Raw genomic sequence first — 24,217 nt, 5'->3', positions numbered from 1 at the left:
CGGACCGGGGCACAAATCCGTGCCCCCTGCATCGCCAGGCAGACTCCCGACTACTGCGCCACCAGGGAAGCCCTCCCCTTTATTTTTATTTGAAAATTGTGTCATTTTGGCAACAAACTATCAAGTGCATTATTAGGACTCTTGTCAAATTTTGTGTTTGGTGGCTTTCTTGTGCAGTTGAATAGCTGACAGAATAATGTCATCTAATTAATTTTCTGTTATCTTACTGCCTTTCTAGCTATTTGCTATTTGATGTAAATTATAACTGAATTATTTTTTACATAAATTTCTAAGTTTAAGATTTGATGTTATAGTTTAATAATTTGGGATGTCTTTCCGGTAGCATCACTGCAGAAACTAATCTGCATGTGTGTTACTGTGATTGTACAGTGCAAGTTAAGATTGATGCAAAAATGGTAGTGGAATATTACTTATTGATGAAAAGCATTCATTCTTATTAGGAAGATATAAAGCTTTCAAACTGAAATTCTTTAAAAAGTATGTGCAGAGAATGAATGACAGAGATGTCTGTCTTCTAGGGAACAGAAATACTGTATTATATGTCAGAATTTTTTAGTCAGAATTATTACATACACTCATATACATATGTTGGTTACTATTCCAGATTAATTGTCACAGAAATAACAGAATGATTTGCTTCACAAAACTTTTTTTTAAAATTAATTAATAAGGTAGTAAGACATGGAGATTAAAACAGGACAGATATAGGTTTGGATCTTGGCTTTGCCTATTAGCAAGAACTTCTCCAAGCCTCAGTTTTTTCATCTGAAAATGGGAATAATAATATAGTAGCTACTTATAAATTTCTGTGTTGCTGATACTTTTTTCATTACAAAATAGTAAGGGGTATTGCACAAATTTTAGAAAATATGCGTGGGGTCGGGGAGGGGAAAAATTACCAATAATGCTAGTCGGGTATAATTTACGGCTAAAATTTTGATTCTGTATTTCACATATTTTTATTTAAAAATATATTAGTAGTTAAATCTCTGGGCCATATTGACATGTCTTTCACTAGAAAGTTTGCACCAATTTTTACTCTCATCAGCACTCTCTGTGCCCTTGAGAATATCAGCTTTTAAGTTTTTACAGATAGACAAAAGAAACTTACTGTTTTAATGTGCAGTAAAACATTGCTTAATTTACACACACACACACACACACACGGCTATGTGTCTTTTCCGTGTAGATGGCCTTTTTTTTTTTTGATTCAATCCCTTAATTTATGTGAGAATCAATTATATTTATAAATAGCAAACAAATAACACATACCTCAGGATCATTTAATGAACAATTTTACATGTAACCTAAACCATTATATACTATATGTGCTAATACAATATATAATATATTGCATGTATCTAATAATGTGTGCATATATATTTATAAGAATTGTTAATATACTTAATTTCAACTTAGTAATTAGTATAATTATTATCATCTGTTTTTCCCCTCTTTTTTAACATCTTTATTGGAGTATAATTGCTTTACAATGGTGTGTTAGTTTCTGCTTTATAACAAAGTGAATCAGTTATACATATACATATGTTCCCATATCTCTTCCCTCTTGCATCTCCCTCCATCCCACCCTCCCTATCCCACCCCTCCAGGCGGTCACAAAGCACCGAGCTGATCTCCCTGTGCTGTGCAGCTGCTTCCCACTAGCTATCTACCTTACGTTTGGTAGTGTATATATGTCCATGCAACTCTCTCGCTTTGTCACAGTTTACCCTTCCCCCTCCCCATATCCTCAAGTCCATTCTCTAGTAGGTCTGTGTCTTTATTCCTGTCTTATCCCTAGGTTCTTCATGACATTTTTTTTTCTTAAATTCCATATATATGTGTTAGCATACAGTATTTGTCTTTCTCTTTCTGACTTACTTCACTCTGTATGATAGACTCTAGGTCCATACACCTCATTACAAATAGCTCAATTTCGTTTCTTTTTATGGCTGAGTAATATTCCATTGCATATATGCACTTTTATTTCTTCCTTTGTGGATTACTGTTTTTGTGCCATTTTCTATTTCTCTATTGAGCTGATGTCTTGTTTATTTGTCCGTGTTTTCCATATATTAAGGTTAATAACCTCTTGTCATAAATAGTTTTTCAGTTTTTTGCTTTTAGGTTTTTTTTAATATAAAATTATTTATCATTTTTATTGAATTTGACTAATCAGTTTTGTGTGGGTTTTTTGGTTTTAATGTTTTCAGTTTTTGAGATCATACCTAGGAAGACTTTCCCCACCTACTTTCTTCTAGTATTTTTGTGCTTAATTCTACACATATAACTTACATTCATTAGAAGTGTGTTTTGGATTAAGGTGTGAGTTTTGTGGTGCCAGATTACCCTCCTTGTGCCACCCCCCCACCCCCATAAGGTTATCTGGTATCCAGTTGTCCCAACACTTTTTTTATAGTTTAGATCACAGGTTAGAAGACTTTTCCATAAAGAACCAGATAGTAAATATTTTAGACTTTGTGGGCCAAGAGGCTAAATAAAGGATAATATGTAGGTACTTATATAACCATTTAAAATGTGAAAAATCATTCTTAATTTTTGCACCCTACATATATAAGCAGTGTGCTGGATTTGGCCTGCATTCAGTAAATTGCCCACCCCTGAGTTAGACCATTCATTTATGGCTAATTTGAATTCTCCCTTATATATATACTAATGTCTGATTTTTTTGGCCTGTTTCTTAACTCTTGTTCTGTATATCATATTGATTCTTTGGAAGAACTACAACATAGTTGAATAGCTGTAGCTTTATAGGCAATTTTCACATCTTAGTCAGGTAAGGTCTTTCACATCCTTTACAAAAATGTTTTTGACTGTTGCACATTTATACTGATGTTTACCTTCTTTCAGAAGAGTATGTCTCTCTCCTGTTTCTGTTCTTTATGCCGTTTAGGAAGTAGGATTTTATGGTTGCCGTTTTCATTACATTTTTCTAATTGGTTTTTACTGATATATGAAATAGTTTTTATGTGTATATATTTATTTTATAACTAACTACCTTACAAAACTCTTTTTATTAGTTTTTGTTGATTGAGAGTATGGGCTCTGGACATTCTATTTTATGAGTTTATATCTCAGTCACATGGTTTACTAGCTGTGTCCTTGGGCAGGTTACTCAGTCTCTGTATGTCTCAGTTTTCTCATCTATAAAATAAGAAAAATAGTACATGTCTAATGGGTGGTGGTTTTAAGGACTGAATGATAACTGTATGCAAAACTTATAGAAGACCAAATAGTAAATATTAAATGTTGCTACTATAATGAATAATAATAACATTATGCCATGGATTCTTTTGGTTTTTTTAGTAGTTATGTATATCATCTGCAGATAATGATTATTTTGTGCTTTATAAGGCTTTTAAAGAGAAAAAATTTAAACATAATAAATAAATGACTGGGATAATTTTGTATTCTTTTCCTTCCTGGCAACAGTGAGAAAATTATTTTAAATTGTAACTTATGATAAAGGAAAACTGGCCAGTAGTTGAGTGAATCTTTAAGCCAACTATCCAAAAAAAAACCCCAAAAGCAAAAAGACCCCCAAAACCTAACCAATTCCTGATTTACCCTAACCATAGAGCATAAAATGTAATTGTTTCTTCATCATATGCATGGTTGTAGAAGTATTTGGTAAACTGTTCTTTATAAGATTGTGTGGATTAAATTGCTAAATATTTCTTTAGGGCTACTTCATATTTTCCAAGGCCTTTTATTTCAAGAGATGCCTGTACATGTATGTGTCTTTCAAAAGAATGCTGAATTTGCTGTTTTTGAGGTATAAAAGTAATATAATTTACAGATATATTACTTAAATGTTTTCACAAGATTAAGTAAATCGTAGGCAGATATGGGCTTGATTTCTCCCTTTCCCTTTTCCTTTTTTGAATCTTAGCGCTGTCATTTATTAGCTCTGTGGCTTTGGGAAAGTTATATGACCTCTTCTGTGCCTTGGTTTCCTTATCTATATGTAAAGCTTGGATACTGATAGTTTGTGTATCATGTAATTGTGTGATTTTTAATTATTTGTTTTTAATTATCTTTTTTTGGAGACTTATAGAAAATGAAAAACATTCATATAAGACGCAATAGACAACTCTTTGGGAGCGGTATAATCTAAGCAATTTTAGGGTTTTCTTAAAAACTATATCTGTATTTTGATTGCTAACGTATTTTCTAGTCTTTTGAGTCTTTGTTGCACTCATTTGGTGATTCTTAAGCATAATCATTTTAGACACACAAACTTGTGGGAACCTCTTTTCCCTTGTTTTAGTATGTGCTATAAAGACATGAAATGTAGCACCTATCCTTACTTTAAAAAAAAAAACTCATGAAACTGATTAGAGTAGACTACTTCCTTGTTTTGACAAATGGCAACCATTTTCAACTCGTACCTAACTTTCATACTTGTGTTAGCCTACAGCAATTATGGCAACTAGGATTTTTCTCAGGCCAATTTATAATAAATATTTTGTTAAAATCTAGTATAAAATAAGGATACCTTCTATCACCATTATTGTTGTCATCCTCATGATTAGTGTTTAACTACATAGAGAGTCATCCTGGTTGACTCTCTGGCTCATTGAATTTGTTTCTGTCTCAGGACCTTGCGCTTAGTTTTTTCAGATCTTCACATGGTGTTCTCTCTCACTACATCCAGGTATCTGTTAATCTATCTTACCCGAGAAGCCTTTCTGATCACTCTTTTCCTAAGTAGCTTGTATATACTATCAGTACTACTACTACTCTATATCCTAACTTCTTTCTTGCATTTTAACAGTTACAGCAACTATCTCTTCCTGAAGTATGTATTTATTAATTATTTATTCTCCTGTGTACTACACTAGAATTTAAGTTTAACAAAGGCAAGGACCTTGCCTCTCTAGTTTACTGCTGTGTTCTTAGAACTTATTATAAGGTGTAGAAGATAGTGGACTTTTACTGAGTCTTTTTGTTAGAGAAAGGGAAGGAAATGAATTAATGTTGAAAATAACAAAATTAATATTATTTGCAGATACAATTGTTTACCTAAAAAACTCAAAAATAACCTTTAAAACTTTTAATTTGAATGTATATAAGTATGTCAAAATTTTATATGGCAACAATAACCTAATAGAGTTAAATGTAAATAAATCAGACTTTAAAGAAATTAGAATTAAATGTCAAACGATTTGAAGGCAGTGTTCTAAAATCTCTTAAATTCATTGCCATTTAAATAATCTTCAAACTCTGTATTTTAAAGATAAAAAGGCAGTTTTTATAAACTCCTATTTATAAAAGGAGTTAAAATGATATACTTAAAAGATATAACAAATTTTGATACATCTACAAAAATAATTAGAAAATTTTTCATCCAGTAATAACAATCATAAAAAATCATAGTCAGAAAATACCATTTTATTCCTCTCATACTAGCAAAGAGGGTTTTTGTTGTTGTTGTTTGGTTTTTTGGTTTTTGTTTTTAAGTGGAAGAGTAGCCATTATCTGTGAGGGAACATTGAAGTAACTGCTGTGGAAGCATAAATAATACAAACTTTGTAGAAAACAGTTTAGCAATGCATATTAAGAGCCTTTAATATACCTTTAAATTTGTGCTTTGGCTCTAACCTAAGATTCACACAATATAATATAGAGATCTTCGTTGCCGTACTTTCTTTAGTATGTTCTGAATGTTAAATGTTCTATAGGAATTAATTACATTGACTATTTCAACATATATTACACTTTCTGAAAATGTTATTTTTGAAAACTTAATGCTTTAATCAAAATTACTTGAAATATCTGGTAAACTCATAATTTGTTATTGATTTTCATTGATTTTCATTGATTTTCATTGTATGTTACATAAGCTACCAGGTCCCATGACTTACTGACTGTTTTGTTTTTCTGCCTGCTTCCTCTCTTGTCCCTTTCTTCTTTTGGTCTTTTTAATATATTATCTTCTAATAGTCTTTCTTTTTGTTTACTAGATTTCATTCTGACTTCAGTGGTTTCTTATTTTTTTAACCATACTGTTTTTAATTTTTAAATGTTTTTCAGATTCTGTCTAGATTTAAAACTTTCTTTGTTTTTTTTTCTGTTTGTAGATATGATATAGTCAAAATCATATTTCTTTGTTGTTTTCATCCTGGAATAAATAACAGAATGCTAGGAATTATATTATCACCATACCTTTAAGTATATTGTACAATGAATTTTTAAGGAACACTTAAAAACTTATATATTTCATTTTTAAATTGCTTTTGTGGTCAGGGAATTTTTATTTAATAAAACTTTGTTGCATTTTGAAGTCATTTTTTATGTAGAAAATTATTTCTTGACCATACTGATTTTAATGTTTCTTGAAATAGGTTTTGTGATTGAAGGTACATTTTATTGGAGGGAGTAATTGTGAGAGGTGATCACTATTGGAAACCATGAGGGGGATAGAATAATTAACACTTCTTTGCTGTTATGGATTGCTGGAAGGAGCCAGATTGGCCTGTTATTAAGTTTTTCAAATATACATTTTGTAAAACAAAATAATTTTAGAGTTTTTTTGGTCATGGATTTCAGAATTATATCTAGTAACAGTGGAAATATTTTAGAAGTACAGTTTCTAACTTGTTGATTTCCTTGATATTCTGTATATTAAGCAAAAGGATAAAGGAGCTCTTTGTTGAGTCAGGAAAATAACTTGTATTACATTACTGTTTCTTCTAGTTGCTTTACTGTCGTTTGAATGAAGTGTTGTATTATAGACTGTTTGAGAAATGAGGAAGAATATAGTTGTTATAACGGTTTTAGACTGGGAACACAGTAACCTGCTTATTGGTTTCAGCATTCTACTGATTGTGTGACATTTAATCTTTTTCTACTATTTTCCCCCTCTAAGAACACAAGTTCTGCTCCTTATTTTATCTAGAATTCATTTGATAAACTTCTTTCTTTAGCTTCTTAAGCAAAAATGAATATAAAATTAGGGTACTATTCAATAAATTCCCCTAAGGCTGCCCCTCTGATTGCTATTGATGAGAGTCCTGCATTGGGAGGAAGATTAGATTACTAGCAGCAGCTGCTACCATTTATTGAACACTTAATATGTGTATATCTTATCTAATTTAATCTTCACGTCAACTCTATAAGGTAGGTAGTGTTATTTCCATCTTACAGGAAGGAAACAGAGGCTCGGCTCTCCCATAGGTAAGAGGCAGAATCAGGATTCAAACCTAGATTTTTTTTCTGACTCAAAGCCGGGCTCTTTCCACTTATGCTTATATTCCCTACTCTAATACGTCTCTTGATCTAAAGTTCTGTATTTTTCTAAGAAATTTACCTTTATACAATTAACTTTCAGCAGTTAAAAAATTATATAAATTTTCTGTCGTCTGTTAATTGTAGTTATTTCTGTGCCAGAGTACATTTCTTGTGTATTTTCTTTGCGCTTGTAAATAGCGTTTCTACCCCATAATCCTTCATTGTATGTTAAATCCATTTTAAAATCCATTTTTAGCACTGATATATTTCATGAATCATGCTTTCAGAGTTTAAAAATATATACCGCTAGGATTGATTTTATAAGAAATTATATATTTGCATTTTGACACATTTTGAAGCAGTCATTTTAACATTGGTTTGTATAGCTGATCAATGCTTATTTTACTTCGATGGTTTGAAGGTTATAAACCATTAAACAAACTGCTTTCATGTTTCTGTAAAGCATTGTTTACTAACCTTCATGTACTCACACATAGAGAAAATGATAATATTTAATATGTCATACTGGTAAATGGGTCACCATGCTGCTCTTCGACTCAAATATTTGGCCCAGGGAGCCATTCCCCCTTTACCTTCATGTTGTGTCATCTTCTCTACTTTATCTCCCGGTGCTGAGAGGAGTGATATGTTGGCATACCTATAACTCACTTGTGGATGTATAACCTTTGTGAGAAAGTAGACTATAAAATGTCTGTTCTTTGGAGTTATGTGCTCAATAAACATACACATTTCTGGGAAAAGTAAAATTTTTAGTGGTCCATTCTAGAATGTTCACATTATGGATCATTCTAAGTCATGGATTCAGGCTGGCCAGCATCTTTTATATGAAGCCTTTGGAAACTATACTCCTTTACTTTTGTTTATAGCTTATAATGATAACAGAAAATCATGATTGTTAAGGGATTTTATTATAAACATTTTACCTTCTGTCACCAACTAAAGCTTCATTGTATGTTACATATGTTCTTTGATCTTGTTCTTGCAATTTAGAAATGAACCTTTAATGTGCTTAAAATATTTGCGGTTATGTGGTAATAGTAACGATAATTGTACCTAACAAAATAACTTGGTCAGGCATAAAATGTGTATTCTTTCAGTTTAACTGTTTATATTGTATACCCTCCAGATTTCAGAAGGAATATTTATAAGGTTTGATGCTTTTTTAGAAAATTTGTTACTATATTTAAATACTGCTGTGTTTAGTAACTTAGCCCAACCCCAGAAGAGTCTGGTGTATGTCATTAGTTTAAAGCTACTGTTGTATAAAAACTTCTGTGAATTTCAGAATAATTAAAACAATTTAGAATTTTGACATGAAAATAGCATGAAATGTGTATTGTATAAACCTCTGCTGTTTAAATATTTTTCCCCCTGGCTTTCCTACTGCGGTCAATGTCAGCCCAGTTCTTCGCTGGAAACCAGAGAGGCCTCTGATAGTTCCCTGTCTGGTGATTCTCCACCCATCTCTTTTCCCCTATATCTCAACCATTTCAATAGGACTCTTTCATAGTCGCAGTTCTCCTGTTCTAGCTTAGTATCTTACCATTTCCATCCAGTTTTGCTGTTGGAATTATCTTCCCAAAGCACAGTTTGATCATGTCACTTCTTGGCTTAAAATTATTTTTTCTCTTTATCGCCATAGTTAGAGCCAGCTTTGCATAACATTTAAGAAGACGTTTTGCATCTTGTCCCATCACTCTCTTATTTCCCATTCTTCTATTCCCCAGTGTGCGTAGGGTAGGCCTTATCTCCCTTCCCTAATTACCCTATTGTTCAGTCACTGACGTTTCTTATTTTGTTTGTATTCTAATCATGTCACTAACTTTTATCGCACTCACTGCATAGTCTCACACTGGAAGACCCCTCATCTGTACCCACATCAGATGTTACCATTCTACAAAGTATTCCTGCTACCTCACCCTTTTTTAGAAATATCTTCCTCCAGTGATACTTTATACTTCCTTAAGAGCACTTACCACACTGTGCCTTGGAACATAATTAGTTGTGTAATTCATTCTGTCCTTCCACTAGATTACAACCCTTTTGATGACGCAGCTCATCTTATTTAATTACGGTGTTTTGATGGTTGCTTAATATAAGACAGGGAATACACAGACATGCACTTGCACGTACACATTTTCATTTACTCAGTTTAAGTTATCTAGTTTTTTATAGCACTGCCACATGCAGTGCTAGTCTCTATGAAGAAGTAAAAAATGAATATAACATGGCTTCAAAGAATTTTTATTCTAGGAAAAAAAGATGATGCAAAAAATTGAAAGGCATTGTACACAAGTGCCATGAATGTACATGCAGTGTACATTATATACCATGTCTATACATATTTGTAAGTATTTTGGGTTTGTCCTTTGGTATTGTATCACCTCTCCACGTACCTGGTTGTGTGTATGTTTGTTAGATTTTTCTACCCATTTGATACACATTTCTGTATAAAAATCAGTAACTATTACAAAATAAAAACTTTTTTATTTAGGTAATTTTATTTTCAACTTTAATAAACTGAATTTAGAATTTAGCTTAATATATTATTTAAGAATCAAGTAATTTTACTTAAATTTAGACTTTTTGAAGTACTGTCTTCATGTATTTGTTAGCCTAGTTTGCTTTTTTTTAACTGAGGTAATGATGCTGTCATAGTTTCATTTAGAGTAACTGGGGAAAAAAAACTTTGTAGCAATCAAAAATTAATTTTATTTGCATAGTTTGATGTCATGCAATTGTGATACGCTCTTAAGTAACATGGAATTTATTATGCAATGTTTTTGTTTTTCTGAAGATTGGGAAATATGGATTTGATTCTCACATATTATGATATGTTGTACAGATTTGTAAAGTGTCAGTGCAATGTTCTGTGTACTTTCTTTATGCTCTAATATAATTAATTTGTTTCTAGATGCTGGCATCACCATCTACATCAGGTCAGCTGTCTCAGTTTGGGGCAAGTTTATACGGGCAACAAAGTAAGAATTTTGTATTTATTCTGGGATACTTTATTTAAAGAAAAAAAATACCTACCAAATAAAGAATAATGCTGCCCTTGTGGGTTTATTCTAGGGTTTAAAAGGAAAGGTATTTAATTTTCAGTTTTTCTTATTTTAGCGAAAAACCTCATTATTTCAGACCTTTCTAATTCAAGATTATTTGGATACAGGGTAGATCAAAATTTATTTCTTCATCTTTTGTATGTGTATGTTCCTTTGCAGTATTTTTGAAGAAGATTTGCTAAACAAATTAAAAATAGACATTCTCTATGTTTTCAGTTGGAGGAAGTTAAAGGTTTTTTGACTGGTCAGTTAAGGAGGTTGTTTTGTTTGTGTTTTTTGGTCTTATTATTAATGTAAGCCCATTACCTAGCAGTTTGTGAAATGTTCTCTTTGTTTAGCAAATACTTCTTTTACTTTGGCTCAGTCTGGGTATACAATCTCTGTTTTTGACTAACAGTTCAAAGCTTTTTCCATATACAAGATTTTATTTCTTTTATGTGTTGTAATACTTTTATAGCTCTCAGCACAGTGCCTGGCGCATAGTAAGCGCTCAATAAATGTTAACTATTATTATGACATAATTTTTATAAAACTAAATTATAAAATTTTCCTTTTTTAAATTAATTTTCCAAACTTTTATATATTAATAAGATTTGTCATATATTGTAATGTCAGAGGCTGCTGATCTCTCATCTCTGTAGTGGGAGGGGAGTGCTAAAAGGGATGTAAATTCCCATCAAAGATTACAGAATAATAGGGTAACTGAAGCAGACAATCTGATGACCAAATAATTTAACCACCTTCAAATAAAAATCAGTTATGTGATTTGGAACTCTTTCCCAGTATAATAAAAGGCAAAGTTTTGATAGATATAAGAGTAGTTTGTCATACCACTTTACCCTTCAATTTTATTTTGAAATTTAGTAAGGGGAAAAAACTTATTTTGTTAGACAAATATAGTTTCCATCTATTTTTTTTCTCTCTACCTCTTGTGGCATTCTTTTTGCTATGAAACACAATTTTGTTAGTACAGAATTAGTAAGGAAAATTATTAATTACAGATACTAGCTTTCCTCTAGTTAAGTAGAAAACATTTTTAAGCCTTTTATTACACAAAAAAGATGTTGCTTATTTATCAGCAAATGTTCATTCTAGTTATTGAGGGAATATTATTAGCTAGCAGTTTGTTTCATTTGGACTGTTTTTGTTTGAAGCCTACTACTTTCACCTTTCCGGTAACCCTTACGTTCGAAATATCTAGTTAAATTTTAAAGCTACCCTTTATTTCTATAGAGAAACTGCAAAGAACTTACATTCCTTTCTTTTTAAAGCCCACAATTTATCACAGCAGAAAGCAGATAGTGGAATAGAGAAAAGTTATATTTGAGAAGCCAAGGTTATTAAATGAAGGAGAATGGCAATTATTTTACAATATAATCAGCTATATGGACTTTGAAAATCTGATCTAATTTTTTTAACCTACAAATGTGAAGTTATAATTGGGCTAAGTTATAGAATGGATTAGGTTTGGAATATAGTTATTTCATTGGTAAGGTAGACATTTATTGACTTAATTTGTATACATGATTGTGCTGATGGTTAAGGATATACAAAGATTAATAAATGAGCAAAGTTACTTTCATTAGGAAAAGTATTTTAAGGTACTTAGTAATTTAAAAAGAAGTTACATATGACAGATATTTCCTGTTGGAGTTTAGTATAATAAATGGCATTGATGAACCAGCATTTTCAATTCATGGCTCACTCTTTTAACTGACATTGTAGGTATTAACTTATTTTAAAAAATGAACCTTAGATCAACTGAAACTGAAATGTCTCAAGTCAGGGTACAATCATTCCTTTCTAGTGCACAGATCTAGAAGCTACAACTAGTAAAATAAAATAAAATAAAACAGAGCCTGAATTCCTAGTCACTGTCTGTTAGGATAGAACTGACAGGGCCAGATAAGTCTCTCAGCTGGTAAGTAGTTTGAACACACACCTTCTCAGAGAGAACACCAGCTACCATGTAGGACTTGAGGGTCAGGGCTTCGGTAGTATAAGTAAGTCAGAAAGATAAAACTTGAGGGGCTGACCTTATTTAATAAAGGATGGGGAGATAGAATAAGTAGGTGGGAATAGATTCATGATGTTATTCTTATGGCAGCTAACTTTAATTGTGCATTAGGCTTGATATTACAAAGTTCTTTTGCCCCCCAAGTGTATTGAGTACCACCATTAACTCTGTATTCAGACTGGCAAAGTTCAGTAGGAATTTGAGCCATTAAAATGGAGGTTTACTATCTGTTTTGTGTTCTTGATGATTAGAGAGATTAGAGGTGGAGAAGGAAGAGTGCCCTCTCCAAAACTGAGACTCACTGAGTTTAAAACAAGGGAAGGAATTCCTCTTGGAATGGATACAGAGCTGCTTAAAGCTTTCACCAGATTTGGGTGGAAGTGATTGTATAGTACACAAGGGTACCCAGAAAATGCTGGATTAGGAGCTTGTGTGATCATGGGTTCTAGTACAGTATAGTTGTATCCAAATATGTAACTTTTCATCAAGGGTTTATGTGACTACTGTGCATCAAGTGGTAACTGTAGAAGCTGGTGAATGGAATCTTGTATTCAAGTTGCATGATATTCTCTACTTGTTCTCTACTTTTGCGTAAGATTTTAAGTACACTGTCTAGGTTTAAAGACCCCTGGGCTCCCTGAAGCTGTGTACTAGATGAGAATGAACAGGGAGCGAGGAATTAATTTCCCTGGATAGTCAATGCATTGAAATTAAGTGGTAGTATCGTTGGTGTGACTTTTTCTTTCTTACCAACAGGATTTAGGGCCTTGGAGGATTTGAGAAAAAGGAGTACTTTTTTTTTTTTTGGCGGTACACAGGCCTCTCACTGTTGTGGCCTCTCCCGCCGCGGAGCACAGGCCCTGGACGCGCAGGCTCAGCGGCCATGGCCCACGGGCCCAGCCGCTCCGCGGCACGTGGGATCCTCCCAGACCGGGGCACGAACCCCTGTCCCCTGCATCAGCAGGTGGACTCTCAACCACTGCGCCACCAGGGAAGCCCAAAGGAGTACTTCTTATATGCCTATAATTTAGCCACATAGGTTAACTAGCTGTCTGAATGAATCCATTATATACATTTGTATCTGAATTCTCAGAGGACCCAGACCACTAGCTGGGAAAGGAAATAAACTTCTCTTTCTGGGATCCGGACTCCTGGCTTAAAAGCAGTGGCATAGCCTTATGCTTTCAACAACATCCCTTTGGCCTCCTGTTTTAAGAATACATATATGAAAGCTACTTGTTTTGTGGAGAACCAGAGCACAGGTGGAATGGTTCATAAATAATGCTGTTGACAGTATAGTTAGGCATGTGACACATTTTGGTAGCTTTCAGGAAATAGGATCATTTAACAGATACTTGAATTAATAATGAATGCCCTGGGAGTTCTTGCTCTCTAGAAGCATTTTATAGTTAGGGAGGTCAAGACATATTTATATGCAGAGTGTTAAATATCATAGGTTAAAAGGTATCATGTTGAATGATACGGACAGACTTGCGGATTGGAGAGAAAAGCACAGTAAGCTACAGTGGTACGGGAAAGGTTCAAAAAGGAAGTAGGAATTGAGTTTAACAGATATTTTTGAGTGCCTACCATATATATTGCATCATGCTAGAGACTACATATGTATTGTAGAAAGAGCATTCTCTTTTATGCCATCTCTGTACAGTGTATATACGCCTTCGGTGTTGCTGTGTTTATTTATTGCACGTCTTCATTGCCTTTGTATCCTCAATACTCTGTACACGATAGGCACTCACTAAATGTTTATTGAATGCATGATGAACAAGATATGGTCCTTATATATAATCTAGTAGGATAAATACACAAGTTATTTTTCCTACAAAATAGAGGAAGAAGTACAGAGTTTTCTGGGTACTTGAAAGGTAGGAGTAATCACATACCTTAAATGATCAGGACAGGATTTACAGATGAGGTCATGTTTAACATTGTCCTTGAAGAGACTATGAGTAAGGTTGTTTTAGTAGTGGGAACAAAATCTACAGCGTGGGATAAATTTTTGAGTGGTTTGCTTTATCAAGACAAGGGAAATCTATTAGGCTGTTACATTGGTTTCAGCCAAGAAGTAGAAATCTTCACAATTTTATGGAATCTATCTCAAGATATTTGCTACTTTTCAAGTTCAAGAACACAGCTATAACATACTCTTTTCCCCCAGAAAACACCTATTTATAGGTGAAAACCATTATTACTTCATTAGACTATCTCATTTTATCTTACCTTTAGGACCACCTGTTGATTTTCTTTCCATAAGCATGTTTCATCCCCCCACCCGACCCTCACTCCCCAAAAGCTAATAGTTATTCAGTATTTTCTATGTGTCGGGTGCTATGTTAAGCACTTGATATAAATATAAACCCATTTAATCTTCACAACAACCTGATTAAAGGTTAAGGGACTTGCCTAGGGAGTAAGTAGTAGAGCCAGGATTGCCTTACTTTGTAAGTTTTACTATGAGTAAATATGAGTTGAGAACAGCAGTTTCTTTGAAACCTGGATGCTACATATTACTTACTGAATGTCATGACCCTAGAAAGCAGTTTGCACACAGTAGAAACTGCATATGTTAAATCCACAGATTCCAAGAGTCTGCTGACTAAGGCATTATGATAGGATTTATTGTGTTATTTATCTAGTACCTACCATGAGTGAAGAATTATTCCAGGATTGAAGAGTATGGCAAATAACAATGTTCCTGCTTTCATGGAGCTTATATTTTAATGAAGGAAGACAGAGAATAAGCATGCAAATAAATTTATTTACTTAGTAAATAAATAATATGATTTTGATAATAAGTACTATAAAAAATTGTCAGGTTAATGGATGAGTGGATGGGATCAATAGTTTTCGAGCAGACAAAGAGGCTATCTCTGAGGCAGTAGTATTTGAATGGAAACCAGTCTGTTGAGAAGTGGAAGCCCTTGGAAAGATCTGGGGAAGAGCTTTTCAGGTACAAACAGCAGCAAATGCAAATGGTCTTACTCATGAGAATGTAAGAATGAACTTCATGTGTTAAAGGATGAATGAGAGCGCCAGTATAATGAACAAAGAAAGTGAAAGGTTAATGGGTAGCAGGTGTCAGGTCATGGAGTCTTGTAAAGATTTGGTAAAGCATTTGGATTTATTCTAAGTTTAATGGGAAGGATTTTAAGATACAGTTTCATTTTTAAAAGATCACCTTGCTGTGTAGAAAATGGACTGAGTGGAGGAGGGACAAGTGACAAGAAAAAGAGAAAGACAATTAGTGCAGTAGTCCAGGCAGGAAAGTAGGGTGGCTTTGGACTAGTGCTAGAGGTGTTGAGAAATGGTTAGATTTGGGATATTTTGGACATAGAGCTAATATGAGTTGGGGATGTGGAATATGAAAGAAAGAGAGGGATCAAGGATGATCTCTAAGGTTAGAGACCTGCATTACTTTGTGAAAGGGTGCTGCTAATGTATCATGCAAACTTAGGTTGAGGAGGAGGAGTGCAAAGTATATGTAGGAGATTCACACAGCTGTTCCACAGATGGAGTGCCACCTGCTGTAAAGATCCAGCCAGATGTTTGGGACTCCCGGCTGGTTCTAACACAGCAGCAACTTCTCATAGTTGAGGATTTTGAAGCCAGGTTAGCTCCATCCATGCTTGTCTCATACATCCTTACTATCCAGAAGGTAAGCCCACTCTTCCTCCAGGCATATTACTTGTCCTCATTTTCATATATCTTGCAGTTTTCTCAGACCAAACTGGTGTGACATCTTTATTCCCCTGACTCCTCATCACCACCACCAAATGCCTGGCTAGGTCTCTTTCATTATTCAGTTCATGTACAGTATTGTCTAGGAAACATGTTCTGATCCCAGATTCATTCTGCTTTCATGTCTGAGCGTTGCCCCACATATACACCAAGTACAGTGTACATGTACTGCATGTAAACACCTTGATCATAGCAGTTTGTTTTTTGGGTTTGTTTTGTTTTCTTTTCTTTTTTAAATAGTCTTGTTTATCTCTGTAGAACAAGAGGAGGGAAAGTATTCTAGGTTGGGAGAAGGATATGAGTAAAGACACCGGGGCATATTTTGGGGAGGGGACTAGGGAAATTACAAAGAAGATTGTAAGTCGAGTATGTGGTATCTAAAAAGAGTTTGTATCGGGGTGAGTAAAGTATTAAAATTGATTAGAAGAGTATTATGTCAGTTATATCTCAATAAAGCTGGGAAAAATAAAGATTAGAAGAATCTTTTGGGTCTTGACAGAGCATTTTAAAGACTACACTGATTGGATTTAATTTTAGAACAGTGATTCTCAACCCTGACTGCCCTTCTAGAAACACCTAAAGAGTTTAAAAAATCCCACTGCCCATGAATTTCCCAGACCCAGACTAAGTCACAGTTTCTGGGTGTGGGACCCAGATATTAAAGTTTCCCACGTAATGTGAAGGTTAGCAACTACTTCAAGAAGCGGAAAGTGTGATTGGTTGAAAAAAGGTATTGAAATTAGAGTCAAGAAATTGGATCATGGTTTTTTTTGTTTGTTTGTTTTTGTGTGTGTGTGGTTTTTTGCTTTGTATTTTTTGTTTTTTGGGTTTTTTTGCTGCATCAGCAGCATGCAGGATCTTAGTTCCCTGACCAGGGATCAATCCCATGCCCCCTGCAGTGGAAGCGCAGAGTCTTAACCACTGGACCACCAGGGAAGTCCCTGGATCATGGTTTTTATTCTTCATTTTTTGTGATCTTGGGCAAATCGCTTAATGCCTGATGTTAGTTCATCTATAATTAAGTTGAAATGATCTTCATCTGTAACTTGGTTGGATACTCTCTGGAGACTTTTCTGTCTCTAAAATACTTTGATTTTAATGAAGGAAATTGTATAATGAAATAGTGTTACAGGGAAGATTAACCAGCTAGGTTCAGGACAAGTTGGAGGTAAGAAGACAGGGGGACAGGTTGGAGGTAAGAAAATGGTTGGCCTTTATGTGTGGGCAAGACAGTGAGTTTAGGGAAGGTAGTTGCTTTGGGAATGGAATGGGGGATACTTTAAGCCCTCTTGCATCAGTTAAAAATTGTCTCCCTTCTCCTTAAAAATTTCAGGAGACTTCATTTAAGTATGAGTATTCAAGGATTTGGTTGCTGGTATTTTTTTTCTTATAGCTTGTATTATTATTAATATTGTTAATCTTTAGCAAAAGATTGAATAAAGCATGGCATATCATGCCATAACTATTTAAGGAATGTGCTGTTAATCAGTTTGTGCAATGGAAGTAATTCGTGGAAACATTTTTTAGGTCATTCTTTTGGATTTCTGAAAAATGATCAATAAAGAATTCAATTCATTCTTTGTTTAGCACCCTGCCAAATAGGAATCTACTTAGAATATGTTCATGTATTCCTTCTAATATGGTATTATCCTTTACTATCACTTTGTCAAATAGAAAGGAAACTTTGCTTCAAAACTGTAACCTTTTAAACTGCCTTATAACTGTTTTTTTTGATCATTCTTTTATTCCTTGTCTGTAAAAAGGGGATAAATACCTTCTCTATAATATTTTATAAGGAGATGAAGTAGCATAGTGCTTCACATATTTCTTAGGTGCTTGATAAAATTTAATTCTACTGCCCTTCCAGTGCACAAGCTCAGGTATACATATTTATGTTTTTCTAGTTGTAGTTATTTTGTGTCATTTTTTTTAAGCTAATTTTTTTATTCCCCCTCTTCCCCCTTTCAGCTTACATGTCTTCTTCTTGGTATAACATTTTAGATAATTTTCTATCATGTTTCTAATTATACTAGTAAAAATAAAATTTTCCCTCCCTTGACCGTACCCAGTTGTAATAGTTTGACTCAAGCAACTCAAATTTAATGACCATGTATTTTTGTTTCCTAGAAATAAATCTTTCTCTGTTCCTACTCAGTGGTATTAATTCTATATGTTTTAAAGGAATTCAGTTTTTAAATTAAATTTAAAATAACTCAATTATGAAGTATTCAAGGATTGATGATCCAGTTTGAAATTGATGCATTCCTCTCTTCTCTTTTGATTTTTTTTTTCCTACCCACCAGGTTCAATAAAATGCAACTCAGAGCTTTTGAACTTACTAGCTGTTTTTATGAAATCAAGTGTTTTTTAAAGGAAAAATAAAAGTAAATGCTAATCTTTGAGTTCTTTATTTCATATTGTCTTCCTCTACTCTCCTTACTATAAATTAAGTGTGCCAATCCTTAATTGACTAAATATATTACCTTACGCATTGTTTCCTTCTCCAAAATTTTTTTTGCTGATGTTCAGATGATCTCCAGTCTCTAAAATATTTCCGAAGTTATGTATTTTCATAATACAGCATAGAATAATAAGTATATGAAGGGTTGAAGTAAACAAATCTCATGAGTCTTTAGAAGGGCTTATTGAAGAGCCAAAGGGCGCAATTTTTGGAACATGTATGTTTATAATGTTGAAGGTGTAGAGAGTGAATGGGAAGGCAAAGTAAATGTGGAGGAAAAGAAAACTTGACAGGTATAGAGAAGAGGAGAAAGAAAATGGAGGGAAGAGATAAGAGATGTTGGTTTAGAAAAAGTTTGAAGTAAACTTATTCAGAAAAAGAAAGCAAGAGAAAAAAAATAGATAAAAGGTGTTACAAGTCAGTAGGTACTCACAAGGGTGCTCATTTAGTGTTTTATTGGGCTCCCATAGGGCTGCCATTAAGAACACTAGGAGTCTTGGTTCTTTGTGTCACCTTGGAGAAGTCAGTTAACTTATCTGAGGCTCAGGCATCTGTAAAATGTGAACATTGGATTAGGTTTCTTGGTTGTCAGTAACTGTGAGAAACATTCCTATGGGAAATTTGCAGCTATAGCTGACTTTAGAACAGCATATTTAGGGAAAAGGATGTAAGCTCCCTGAGGGTAGGAGCTTTTTCTATCTTATTCACTGTTGTATCCCCAGCAGCTAACACAGTGCTTGATGCATGGTAGGCACACAATAAATGTTTGTTGAGTAAGTGATGTGAAAAGTGTCATGTTGGTGGTTCATTACGGGAGCATCTAGAGGGCCTAGAGGAAAACTAGTGTGCTTGAGAAAAGGAAAAGACTGGTGTCTTCTGAAGAAATCTTACATAGGCTGGTTTTTAATCTCTTGTTCTTCCTTATCTTGTCCCAAATTCAGAGAAGGTGGCTGTAGCTAGCGCTATACTCGTGGTCACAAAACTTGTAGTGACCAGACATACATATAATGATTAAACCAACATATGATCTAGATCAGTTCCCTTTGTGTGACTTAAAGAAATGCAGAACCAAGCTCAGGTCTTCATGGTATATGAGTACACATAGAATATAACAGCTATATTGAGTTGGATTTATTGGCTTTGTTCAGTTGAGAAGCAGTTAGGCTGCAAGCTGAGTACTGAAGCTGGCAGATTCCAGTGAAATCTTTGTGATTCACTGGTATCCCTAGGTTACAAAGCGTTACTGTTACAAACAGGTTACTGTTATGCAAAAAGATAAATTTGCAGAGATATTTGAAGGAAAATATTCAGAACATAATATATATATTCCAATTTTTGGAAGTCATAGTTTCAGAATATTCAGGTCTTTGAAATTCTTGGACCTAAAACTAGACCAAAAAGTAGGGAGGGAGTAACTTTAAATCCCTATCGCTAAAAGTCCTCTACTTATTCACTAACTCTCATTCTATCTTACCACTTTTATTTAACCTCCAGTTCAGAATGTTTGGTTGACTGATGTGCCATTCCACAACAGACTAGTAACAGAAGGCACCAAAATGTGTGAGTAAGGAAGATGGAGGCAAGGAGGCATATTGACATCCATAGGCAGGTGTGATGACAAAATAAGTGATAGCTGAACAAACTTGCTTTGAGGGATAAAAAACATCCAGAACATTAAATATCCACAATAATTATTCTGAATCATTAACAATAATAATTTATATTTCATATTAACACAAGGCAGGAAACAATAAGTTTATCCCAGATGGTTAATTTTTCTTTTTAATGTTTTATTTCTGAATGGTAAACTCCTCAGTAGGTTTTGAAAAATACACATATTGGAACACATCCATTCCCACATCTGGCCCCAGAAATACTAGACAAATAAAGGTCATTCATTGTACTTTGAAATCTTTTAAAATGTTATATATTCTTGTCTCTTATAACTATATCAGGTTGAGTTTTTAACAGTTGCTGACATTTTATGTTGGGTTTGTAAAAAATTGTAATGTTGAGAAGTATGTATGTGTAAATAGTAATAAAGAGACTTTTTCTTAAATGCATTTGAAAAGGATCATATAAAAATTAAAGCTCCTTCAGCAAAGTGGGAATTAAATGTCTGCGTACCTCAGTTATGATTTAAAACATAAAAACACACAAGATTGCAAATTTCTTAAAGGCATATTTGTACAAAATGTTTTTATTCTGAAACATAAGTCATCTAATTTGTTATAGTCATTGGTAGACAGTTTATTGTAAAATAGAAATATGCAAAGAAGATAGAAATATGAAAGCAAAGAAGAAATATGAAAGATAGAATAGTGGAAGCAATATGAAAATTCATAATATTAAATTTCAGACATACATTTTTGTTAAAATCAGAGTCCATTTGGAGTGAAATGAATATTTCCATTTAAAATTTTCATATTATATTGTTAGGTCAGTTTTTAATGTTTTAAATTACCAACTCCAGAAGATGGATAACAATTTCATTCCTGATGGCAATGAATTTCCTTCTTCTGAATTTTTTTAATAGGTGCACTAGGCCTTCCAATGAGGGGGATGAGCAACAATACCCCTCAGTTAAATCGCAGCTTATCACAAGGCACTCAGTTACCGAGCCACGTCACGCCAACAACAGGGGTACCAACAATGTCACTTCACACGCCTCCATCTCCAAGCAGGTATTTATTGATGGACCAGAATATTTCTCAAAATGTATCTTTGTAGATTAAGCAAGCTTTTTAGTTTTTTAATAAGGTAACTAATTATTTGATTTTCTGGTTCAGTGCCTTTCACTGAGGAAAAGAAAGTTGATACCCTATGCTCATTTTATTTCATTGCAAATTGATAAGTATAGTGTAAGATGCTTTTATCTTGCAGCTAGGGTATTGGTTATTAGCTGGGATGGGTATCAAGGATTAATCACCACCTGGGGGGCTTTTTTCAAAAGCATGCTCTCCTCCTCAAAGGAGGACGTGCAATTTCAGATCACTCCTCAGATAATTCTGTTTATTGCTCCCTCACCACACATCCATTGCTCTAGTGAGAATAAAATAAAACAGATTTACAAAAATGGTGCATATTAGTTTGAAGAAGCTAGAATGACATACATTTGGAATGAAATTATTCTGAATATATATGTGAAATAACATTTGTATTTTATGTCATAGTCACACCAATAGTTCTCTCATCTTCAATATCACCATATATTCTTCTGTGATTTGCCCTTTCTTGTTGGTTTGTTTACTTTGGCTTTTCAAAGAGCTTTTTTTCTTTTCAAATGACCAGACAAAAGAGTTAAATGAATAAAAATTAGCAATGCAATTTGAAAGTATATTTGAGATTCTAGGATTAGGCCAATTGATTATTTACAGAGAATTTTAATGAGTGATTGTAGAGAGCTTATTTAGTATAATGGACTTCTTTTTCAGGGGTATTTTGCCTATGAATCCTAGGAATATGATGAACCACTCCCAGGTTGGTCAGGGCATTGGAATTCCTAGCAGGACAAATAGCATGAGCAGTTCAGGGTTAGGTAGCCCCAACAGAAGCTCGCCAAGCATAATATGTATGCCAAAGCAGCAGCCTTCTCGACAGCCTTTTACTGTGAACAGGTAAGATATTTATTGATACTGTGTATAATTGTTCTTTCTGGGTATTTTCAAATTTGCCTTTTCATATTCAACATTCTGTTCTTGAGTCTTGGCTTCTGTTTCATAAGTGTGTTTCATCATATATTTTGACCAAAGCTTCTCTTTCTGTTACATATCACAACTTTAACCTCCCAAACTAAAGACATGTTCTTTTGAAAATCAGTTTGCTTTTTTGTTACTGTTGTTAGAAAAGGATTGTTCTTAGGTTGCCAACTGGCAAATTTTTGTTGATATGTCCTTCTTCTATTAAATGAGGCTGGTCACCTGTGTGGTAAGAGCTTCATACCTATGAATAGGACTGGAGACATATTTGACTATTACTGCCTTGCTTCATTTATGCTTTGGTTAAGTTGCTTTTCAACTGAATTTCAGTTTTGTTCTTTGGAGACTTAATAACAGAGACTTTTTGAAGACTACATCTGTAGTATTTGAAAATAGTATCATGTCCTGCGATTTAAAAAGATGAATTTGCGCTTTTCACTCCTTTTTGCACTGGTCATTGCATATACTGCTATGCAAATAATAGTTAACAATATGAAAAACAGTTACCCATTTTGTTAGGATTTTAAAGCTATTCAGGTAATTTATATGAGAGTTATGTCTACAATAGGGCTTTCTTTACTGTAAAAAAAAAAGCATTTTAGTTTGATTGTTCATTTTTTTTTAATGGGGAATATGGGGAGAAAGGATGTTGCTATCATCAGAGCCATTTAATTCACTTTCTTTTATCTAATACTCGTAAATTCTGAATTAAAATAGGTTATTAGCACATTTCCTTTTTAATCTTCATCCCATAACCTCCAATTCTTACTTTTATTTAGACTTATGATTACTTCTTTTATAATTTGACTGCTCTTTTAATTTTTACAGAAGTTATTTTTGTAAAGGGTTATCAAAATTCTCATCTCCTTGACGTTTCCTAATGATATAATACTTCTTGGGCTTTAACACATCTTTCTGCATTCTTGTAGTATCGTTCATTGAATGTATGTTTAAATTTTTTGCCTTTCCATATTTTTTCACATTCTAGTTTTTAAAAAATACTTTGCTTATAAATTGTCAATGAAGTATGGGTCTCTAAAGCCCTGCTTATTATTATTGATAAGTTGTATGTATTATGGAATGTATTCATCTCTTACTACTTACTCAGTGTTTGAGGATACCTAGATCATCAGCAGTTCTAACATGCTATTAAACAGAAGTTTCTGTTGACTTTTCTGCTCTTCTCTAGAGTGTTTCACCAACTGCATTATTTTATGAAAATATTGTTTGGCCATAGTTAGTTTTATAAATCTAGGCAAAAAATTAAAAACCCAGTCATCTTCAAATAGTTTAACCTTACTCATAACAGTAATACACTGTCTTTTATCAGATTATTTGATGTGAAAGTTGCATACTTTCATTTTAGAATTTGCATTAACGATTCTTGTTGACATGCTTAATTACTCTGGCCTTGCTTTAAATTCAGCCTTATTTTTTGTTTGTTTGTTTTCCCATGTTTAGGCTTGTGCAAAAAAGGGAAGCTGTGGTAACTATTTACCAAGTACCTTACTTTAGAATTAAGAGCACTATGGAGAGATTTTTATTTTTAAGTAGCTAAAAGATAAACTAGATGATGTGTTTTAGAACACTGAATTCAGTTAAAGAAAAGCACCATTTAATTCACGTCAGCTGAACATTTACTGAGTGCCTTTTGTAGCCTCCTGAATGCTAAGGGCAGGAGATGCAAAGAAGTATATGACATGAACCCTGTCCATGAGGAGTTTATGTTCTAGTTGGGAAAGACAGACTGTATGAAAGATCTTTTATGAAAAGTAATAATAGCACATTTTACCAGTAGTGGAAGAAAAACAAGTATTCAGGAACAGTAGTCTTAAAATAAATTGCCTATTTTTGAGGTTTATTACTTCTTCCATTATATCCAGTAAGTTGGCTCTCCAAGTATACAAAACTACACCCTTAATCT

The 24,217-nt window shown here is 33.6% G+C and overlaps 1 protein-coding gene across 6 annotated transcripts in view; it reads left to right on the top strand.

The window, feature by feature from the left end:
- CNOT2 (CCR4-NOT transcription complex subunit 2) overlaps positions 1-24,217 on the top strand; it is a 110,055-nt gene that overhangs the window by 66,102 nt on the left and 19,736 nt on the right. For all 6 annotated transcript variants that reach the window (XM_060305619.2, XM_030866294.3, XM_060305620.2 and 3 more), the window contains 3 exons: positions 10,211-10,277; positions 21,132-21,279; positions 22,030-22,212. In XM_060305619.2, coding sequence (XP_060161602.1) covers positions 10,211-10,277; positions 21,132-21,279; positions 22,030-22,212 — 398 coding nt within the window. The remainder of the gene's footprint in view (positions 1-10,210; positions 10,278-21,131; positions 21,280-22,029; positions 22,213-24,217) is intronic.

The sequence above is a fragment of the Globicephala melas genome, chromosome 10, assembly GCF_963455315.2.
Source record: "Globicephala melas chromosome 10, mGloMel1.2, whole genome shotgun sequence".
In the NCBI taxonomy this organism is placed as follows: domain Eukaryota; kingdom Metazoa; phylum Chordata; class Mammalia; order Artiodactyla; family Delphinidae; genus Globicephala; species Globicephala melas.
The sequence above is the reverse complement of the archived record's forward strand: the minus strand, read 5'-3'. Positions and strand labels throughout refer to the sequence as shown.